This window comes from Gobius niger (genome assembly GCF_951799975.1).
Source record: "Gobius niger genome assembly, chromosome: 14".
In the NCBI taxonomy this organism is placed as follows: domain Eukaryota; kingdom Metazoa; phylum Chordata; class Actinopteri; order Gobiiformes; family Gobiidae; genus Gobius; species Gobius niger.
The window spans coordinates 19,228,285-19,237,309 of record NC_136865.1 but is presented as its reverse complement, the minus strand read 5'-3'; the positions used below and the strand labels follow the sequence as shown (position 1 = coordinate 19,237,309).

Sequence of the window (9,025 nt, the reverse complement as noted above, 5' to 3'; positions counted from 1 at the left end):
ATATTGAGATTATTTGTAAGAGATTGTATATATCTGATGACTAGACAGGCAGCCTCTCCTTCCTGTGTTCATCAAAATGCAACATCAATGCAAGCTTTGTGAAGTGTAGCAGTTTCTCTGTTTACTGTTCCCTTGGCTTTAATTTTAAGTCGCCAAAAAATGTTTCTACTTTTCTTTTCATTGCAATCGTAACCATTTGATAAAGCCATTGCTACTGAGCCATGTGTGAAATTACATTGGTGTGATTTGCTTTTGCACTAAAAGTATGCATGCACATGCATATTTCAATGAATGTATTAAGGAGTTTAAATCGCTATTAATTAAGTTCTTGAAGTAATATATTTTTGTAAAGCGGTGTCTTTGGTGAATATTTGTGCGAGGACAAAATTATTCAGGGCGAAATTACGCGTAGCTTCTCATTTTCATACAATAGTTGACCCTCTTGGTCCTAAAATATTGATTTTGATTTCATTTAAACATTTTTACAGAAAGTGCCTGTTGTAAAGTATTTTATTAATGAGGACAGGACCAAACAGATTTGCCTAGTAGAGCATGTAACGTCTGGTCGTAGTAATATAAATTGCAGAGTAGTTATGGTTTAAAATAAACTTCAATTGTTTAGTTGGAGGTTTGGGGCATTTACTTCAATTTGCAAGCTTGGTATTGTTTAATTTAGTTATTAATGCAAGTTTACTTTTACCAGTAATGATGTCATGCAATTTGCACAAAACACCTGGTTTGCTTTTTCTGTGTTCACCAATACAATGTACGCCTACATAATTTAATAATTTAATGTTTGGACCTTTCTCTGCAATAAAGATAAATGTATTTTTCACTTTAACGTTGTTCGATTGTATCAGCAACTTTGAAGCCGTTCTACAGCAATAAATTCCATAATTATATTTGAATAAATGTGTAACAACCAATGAGTGCACAAAATACTTTATTTGACAGAGCAACACAAGAGGGAACATCTTCACCAGGAAAATTAAACGGCGAAACACAAAAGGCGGTCTGGTCTGGAAGCTTCACTGCTGCAAATAAAAGAGATACGTTTAAAATACTTAGCTAACAGAGTACAGTGGTGCTTAAAGAGCCTTACCTTTGCTTTCTGGTTCTGAACAGGCACATACAGTTTAAACTCTGCTGGTAGCTCATCCTCAGAGTAAAGTCTGTCTGAAAAATATACCCTCCTTATGCGGCAGTTAGCGTGGATCTGAAACATACCACATTTTAGTACGTAACACAGCATCAGGCGACAGGGTTTTGGGACTGTATCCTGTGTACGCACCTGTACCCTGAGCGTCTCGCTGTAGTTGGTGCCATATGCTCTCCTGGTGAAGTCTGACAAGTTGAACTGAATCTGGTTCCAGCCGTCGTCCAGACGCATTGGCATCGTGCAGATAAACGGCTTCACTCGCGTCGTACTCTGATAGTTACTCGCCCTGAACCGCCGCCGGACGTTTTTGTCATCTAACACCTGAGCATGAGAGTTCACAATAAAGACAAAAGATGAATTAAAAAGAAAACACTGTAAGTAGCATATCTACAAACTGTACCTGGATTTCAAACGTGAAATATTTCTTAAGGTTTTTTATGATCATGACCAGAAATGGAAGCTTGATGCCCAGGGTCTTCTTTGGGTCAGCAGGACATGTTATATAAGTGGTGCTACAAGACAAAAGAGATATTCAGCATGAAAATAATCGCAAAAAAAGTTTAGACAACAAAGCATGTCATACCTAACATTGGCTCCTTCCACCTCTAGCACCGAGGAATGGATGTCATTATCTGTAATTCTCTTTATGTGACCATTTCGCACCTGAAAACGCCAATAATAAACACACACAAAGGCACAATTATTAAAATGTGTGCCTTTTTACACATAAGCAATACACTTATTAAACACTTTGATGCAAAATAATGTTACAATGGCCTGTTATTACATGTTTTTTTGTCATTTGGCAAAGTCTTGTTGTAGGTTGCTTAGTAACCATCTGGCCACTATGACCCGTGTTACTGTGGTCCTGTTACACAACTACTACAAACACTACCAGTAGTCAATCAATGTCTTATTTCTGATCAAATAATTTAAAGATTTATGGCATATTATTAGCATTTTTGCCCCATCAACTTGTATAATTCAACGTTATATGCAGCACATTGTATTCAATAACAAATCTGTGAGCACATGAGCAGATGAAACAACAACACACTTATAACAGCTCCAAAAAACTTGCAATGCACGTGTGGTTAAGGATAGGGATTATTATTGCCGATTAGTAGCATTAGCGCTAAAGATGCTAGTCAAGCTTCAACGTACCTTTTTCTCCCATATCTGAAGAGGTTTGCTACCGATGCTGTATAAAATAGACAGGAATCCACTTTGGAATGTGTTTTTAAACATTATCAAACAGAAAACCTGCTGAATTTAGCGCATGTGTTGGAATATTTCAATAGGAGCGCTGCGTTTGTTTTGTTTCCGTCCCCAACGCAACCTCTTCCGCCTGACACTAAAAACTCGTTCCGCCGCTTTTCCCAAATACAGAGGTTCCCGCTACGTCGAATTAACGACTGACGTTCAGCTGCATCTTGTGAATATATTGTCTTGTCTAACGTGAAGACATTTTTGTCGGACAGCCAAGAAGCTGAGACTAAACCATAACACTGGGCTCCCTCTCAGTATTTTGGTGTTGCTAAGAAGCGGTTCCCGCCGGATCTTTAAAAAGAGCACATCCCGTCACCATGGTAACTGAATGTATGAACGTCAAAAACATATTTATTTATTTATTTATTTATTTATTTATTTATTTATTTATTTATTTATTTATTTATTTATTTATTTATTTCAGAAAAAGTTAGCTACATTGAATAAAAAGACATGTGGATAAAAGCATACTTAATTATAATTAAGCATAATAGCATACCAAACATAACACTCATTTGGACAAGTTTATGCTCTCATCCCAGAGTATAAAAGTAAAATAATCCATAGACCTACTTAATGAATCTGTTTTACTACATTCACCAGGTCTTATGACGGCAGTGCAGTTCTATTGAAAACCCTTTCTCATTTTAATGAGTGTTTCTGCACTGTTTAGACCAGGCTGCTTGTTTGACATGGACACAGGCACCAAAGTGTTCTCTCTAAAACAAGACCCCCACTTGAGTTGTTTATGTCACTGTACTTTATGAGTAGTGTTTTAACCTAAATACTTCAGGGCTAATAAAACAAATGACAGATTTTAGAGTAAATGTGTCCATTAAACTATTTAATCCCAAAGTATCTATAATTTCCATCTGGCCATTTTTCAATTCAACAGGCTAATTCAACATTGCATATTTTTGTTCTCCGTTTTAAAGTAGGCAGTGGATCCATCCGCTTTTGCCATGTTTCTTCTCGAATTGGGTCAGAGTCCGTCTGAGCATGACCACCCAGGCACTGTTTAAACTTTATATAAAACCTTGAAACACTGACGGAGATTGCATTGTAGGCTAGCACATGGACATTTTGATTTACTTTGATTTCAATTCTGGTATTTCAATAAGTGTCTTATAGGGAAGAACAATAAGCTATTTTGTGCATCCTATAGCCTATATTCTATATAATCTATATTCTGCCTTGTTAGACTTAAATAGCGCATCACGCCTTTCCAGATATTGCTCCACCCAGGAGGCTCCTCACCTTCACTCCACTTTCATCTTAACAGACAAAGGACACAAGGAGAAAGACACAGCCGGCTTTAAGATTGGAATTACAATGCTGCATACAATTCATGAAACAATCTACTTAAACAAATCTTTATTCATCAAAAGGTAAATCTTGGTTTTATTTTATGTTAAGTGTTTACAAATAGTTGTTCTTGCCTAAAGCCAGAAATGTCCAGTAAAACTCAAAAATTGTAATTTGTTATGGTAAAACTTTTGCCATTTAGTTGAATTGCAATAAGCTATAAATGGTAGAGCTATGGTATCGTGATGCATAGCTTTGTATAAAATAGTCTTGGCTATAGCGTATTTACTTTATATGGACCAGGACTCCATGGTTTATCAAACTGTCAGGGTAGTGATGATAAAGAGTGGAAACCAGGATGTTAACAGACAGCAATCACTCATTTGTGTCTATATGAAGCTATTCTAGCCAAAGAGAAATTTATTGTAGAAGAACTGTATCTGCTATTGAGTGGCAGACTATTTTATGCCCTTATTCAGACAACTTTACATTGAGGATTGCAGTAGCGTATAAAAACAAGCACACACATTGGGTCTTGATCTTTATATAAAGTATACATCCCATACTTTAGTTAAACATCCCAAAACTGAAGGAATTTAATTAAAATGGTGACAGGAGATGCAGTAATTAATAGTAGCCTATAAATTACAACAACTGTGGGTAAGTCACCTGCTTATACTATTAAATGGAGAGTACTTAACTAAACATCTCCTGTTCCCCTCAGCATATATCTATTTATAGCTGATTGTACAGACAGACATTCACTCTTTGACCACTCAGAGTTTAAAGACCTCTACTCCGACACAGGATGTTTCAAATATATCAAATTTATGGGACTGTGGCTGTGCAAGACTAAGTGCAGCAATCGACTTCAGATTATATCCATAAATCTAGCGCTGATCTTAAATTTCTCCCTTTTTTTTAAACTTTGTTTTGTCTTTTCTGGCTTAAAGCTCAACTGAACTTATTTAAAACCAATGGAGACCTATTTCAACATTAGCACCAACGTCGAGCCATTTAACTGCACTACGTGGGACCAGCGCTGGGGGGCGCCATATCTCCACAGATTAGCACACCTGGACTTGCAGCTGTACCAGGACTTCTATGGCGTTTGGATTTCTCTCATGGTACGAACATATTATTTGATTAGGCGTGTTGTGTGCTGTAGCCTGCTCGTTTCCAATTTAAAAAACAGCACCTCGATCGATTTTAAAGGTTATTGTGGGTGCTAAATCTTTACAACTCGAGATTGTATCAGTAATAGGCTATTATAGATGCGCTCTAGGTGGTTTAAAAAGGCAACACAAGAACACGTTTTAGTTCATGCCATTCCTCATTTTAAAGCTATGAACCAACTTCAATTCCTAATTGAATTTTAGCTTACTGAGGCCTCCATTAGCCCTAGCTACTTAGGACCTGCTCTTTAGGAATGATGGGAATATTGTTCATTGGATTTTGGTCATATCTGGTCGACCTGGTAAGCATATCATGGGTCTCAATCTTCCTTCTGATAATAATTAATCAGTTGAAAACGAGACAAAACGTTCTTTTTTTGTAAATGTGAATAAATCCACAATTCAAAGACCAACTTTAAAGACAGCTGTCAATGTAACCACAGACACTCTACATAGTCTTAGATCTTGAAAGGCAACAGTGCCATCCATGTTACATTTTTTCTTCTAAATGTGCAGGTGTGTAACAGTCTGATGCTGGTTCTCGGGGTGATCCTGAACTCTCTCGCCCTGTATATCTTCTGTGGGACGTTCGGTCAGCCCTCTGCCTCTGTAGTGTATACCATAAACCTGGCTGTGGCTGACCTGTTGGTGGCACTGTCCCTGCCCACTCGTATTGCCCTGTACCACAGTAAAGGCAGCTGCATGATCTGCTCCTACATCCACACCTTCAGCTACTTTGTCAATATGTACTGCAGCATTCTGTTTCTCACCAGGTTAGTACGAAACACATTCATACTTGAATCAGTTTTTCATGAATAGAATCAGACATTGTTGTTGTCCATTTCAGTATCTGTGTTGACCGGTATTTGGCCGTGGTCCATGCGTCCAGTACTCTTCATCGATGGAGGACAACAGGGGCAGCGAAGGGTGTGAGCTGCACTGTCTGGCTTACAGCCATCATAGTCACCTACTCGTTTCAGGTAAAGGCCAACACAACATTTAGCCTGAGGGAAATTTTGAAAGGTTCTTGGAGGTGTTGTGGCAGTGGTTATGCACTGTGTAAAATAGTAAATGTCTTATGTCCAAAACTCAGTTAGTTTTGAAGGAATGTATGATAGACCAATGGTCCCCAACCTCAGTCTTCTGGCTGAGTTGGTACATTGTCAGACATTTTACAAATGATATCAGAAATATCTAGTATTTTAGAGTGACAGAGCTGAGATACAGGTTTGAAGCCTGTATAAAAGTGTGGTTGCAGAATTTCTGCTAATTGCTCCCATACAGTAACAAGAAGGTTCATATGTATCGCTTGTCTAACTATCATTAATTTGTTCAGACCACAGCTCTTGAATCCAGCTCCTCCTGTGTGCAGCTGCCGGCCCTCTTCTACCTCACTGTCCTGGAGTTCTTGCTCCCCCTGCTGGCGGTGATTGGTTTTACTCTGCGAGTCGCTTGTTTCCTGTCGTCCCATCGCGGCCTCATGCACCGAAAGAGCCGAGCCAGGAGAATACGAGCCATTGGACTTCTGACCACTGTCCTGGTGGTGTTTACCATCTGCTTTACACCTTTCCATGTCCGTCAAATTCTGGTCTACTTCCGGGTTCGGGTGGGCACAGTGTCTTCGGGTCAGGGAGCGGGGCATGTTTTGGCCTATCACATCACTGTCACTTTGAGCAGTCTAAATAGCTGCCTGGATCCTATAGTGTACTGCTTTGTGACAGACAGCTTTAAAAGGGTGTGGAGGGCGCGGCGGAGAGGGGGCGGGGCTTTGGACGGAGAGGTGGGGCTAACGAGTGGGGGTGAACCTGACAGGATGTCTGTTAAGAAATGCTCAGGCTCAGCGCTGGCTATAGCTCACAGTGTGGCCGCAATTACACTGACGGGACAAGCGCTTTCCGCAGGCACTATGGAACACAGTGCACTGTAAAAAAAAAAAAAAAAAAGGCTGTAAATTATACAGTAAAAAACTGTAATTAACTACAGAAAGTATGTAAATAGTTTCATGGAAAATTACTGTTTATTTTACAGGATTTTTTTTTTTACAGTGTGTGTAAAGAAGACTCTTAACAGCGCAGAAACTTAATGTATAAAAAGAAAAGTTTGCATAAAACCAAGGTATTACAACATATTTTTGCCTATTCTTATTCCATGTCCATCAAATATGGAAACACACATTGAAACATAATCTAGTGCTCCAGTGGTTCTCAAACTGGAGGCCCCAAATGCTGACTACAAATCAAGCATATAAAAAGAAAATGAGCAGGACATTGACATTACATATTAGATTCAATACTCTGAATCGTTTTTCAGCCTGCTTTTGCTATTTGTACCTTTTTTCTTTTTTTAAATGTATAAGTTAAAGCACCTAACTATTTATTTTTAGTTTAGATCTTTGGCAATAGCGGGTCGAGGGGGGTAAGGCTGCAGCAGGTTAGGCGCTGTTCCTACTGTCCCTGTCCAAGATTGGAAAATTAGCTGAAAGTCTCTATGCACCACGTTTCGCCTTATACATTGACGTCCACTCAGTTCATTTGATATAATAAAACAAATCTTCACAATTGGCATTGACCCAAATATCGTAAAAGCATCCACTTGGCATTTGTAAAATCACTGGAGGCTTGGATGCTGTGTCTGAACATCAGCAAATTAAGACTTGCTGAGACTAGACATGGTCTGTTTTGCTTTTGATTACTTTTGCCCACTAGATGTCAGTGTGATCACACATTGGTCAGGGCCTGTGAGAAAGCAGGTGCAGCATACAGTTCAAAATATTTATACAAAGCCCTGAGACTTTCTCACACTTTCCTCCAAACTAAAAAAAAAACAAAGTGTCCCAGTAGCCTTGCCCCTGTATGGGTGATCTCTGACCTCTCATAAAAACAGCCAAAGACAACAATATCAAGCAGGTGCCCTCTGTTGTTTCTGCATGATGGCTTACACAAGTTTCCCCTTTCTTCCTCACACAAAAGAGACATATGAAGCTGCAGTGTGTAATGTGCTGTGGACGTTTTTGTTACATAAAGCCATAAGCGACCGCAGTAATCCCTCTCCACACAGGTCCCCGTGCAGCTGCAGGGCCAGATAAGTTGTTCCCTACTTCTCCTGGAGCTTTTAAGCAGTTTCCTTTAATCCACAAACATCAACATTAGAGGACGTGGGTGTTAGATTATAACTGTAACTGAGAAAAAGCATTATCGTGTTTGCATTAAATTAGAAACCATGCACATAATGCAGTTGTATATAATATTAGTGGACCTCTGCATTGAGATCAGTAAGCATTGGGTTTCTCATACATTATATTTTGCGCTTTTAAGGTACCAGTACTTTTGTTGCAGAAACAATAAGCTTTTCATTATTTATGGTGCAAATGGCCTTTTTTATCTTCTGCCTTTTTGTATTGATTCACTTATAGACCTTTTTAACAATTTTGTAGTGCATTTGTATGTTTGAAACTTACTCGCCAGATGACTATCTTATATTATGTTTTATTTTGTGTCTTGTTTTACTAACTTCATGTGTTCTTATTACTTTGAGTGTCACATAAATTCAGCATTTGTGTCATAAATCTTGCTTCATTTATTAAAACAATTGTATTTTCCACTGAGGGTGTGTTTGCTCTGTTTTGGTGGCCTTAATTCACCCAATGCCTCTCACCTAGCTGCTTCAAAAACCACAAGCTGCTTATCCAGTGAGCGTCAGGAAGTAGGCTTAAACTTTACACCAGTGACAAGCCCGCATGATCTATTCTATGCAAAATCAAGTCTGACAGGATGGTGCTTGAACATGCATACACTTCTATGCAAAGCATTGTCTTCTACTCAGCTGAACTCATTTAAATAGTCTGCTTGTCTATGGCTACTTTTCTTTGGCTGGCAACAGTTAATTCATGCCCGATATTAAATGCAGACAACATGCTACATGCGATGGAAAAATGTCATATGAGTTTGTTTTGTTATAAACTGGAGGCGGGGTATTAATTAACACAAAACTATTTTGATATGAAATACCATTATTATGGTGCCAAATATGAAAAACAAAAAACAAAAGAAACAACGGACTACAATACTCTTAACATATTGTGACCGAATGCAAATGAAATAGACTAATTAAACTCGAC

General features: G+C 38.6%; 2 protein-coding genes across 2 annotated transcripts; one reads left to right on the top strand and one right to left on the bottom strand.

The window, feature by feature from the left end:
- Positions 1–926: 926 nt before the first annotated feature.
- cfap20 (cilia and flagella associated protein 20) lies at positions 927–2,681 on the bottom strand. Its single transcript, XM_079571157.1, has 6 exons — positions 2,324–2,681; positions 1,743–1,822; positions 1,560–1,671; positions 1,292–1,480; positions 1,103–1,216; positions 927–1,034 (listed from the first exon to the last, which is right to left on the bottom strand). The coding sequence occupies exons 1-6, from the start codon at positions 2,405–2,407 to the stop codon at positions 1,029–1,031; spliced, it is 585 nt and encodes a 194-aa protein (XP_079427283.1). The 5' UTR covers positions 2,408–2,681; the 3' UTR covers positions 927–1,028.
- Positions 2,682–4,710: 2,029 nt separating this feature from the next.
- LOC306973471 (G-protein coupled receptor 20) lies at positions 4,711–6,835 on the top strand (the record flags this gene model as incomplete). Its single annotated transcript, XM_079570395.1, has 4 exons — positions 4,711–4,860; positions 5,425–5,681; positions 5,756–5,888; positions 6,245–6,835. The coding sequence occupies 4 exons, from the start codon at positions 4,711–4,713 to the stop codon at positions 6,833–6,835; spliced, it is 1,131 nt and encodes a 376-aa protein (XP_079426521.1).
- Positions 6,836–9,025: the final 2,190 nt, after the last annotated feature.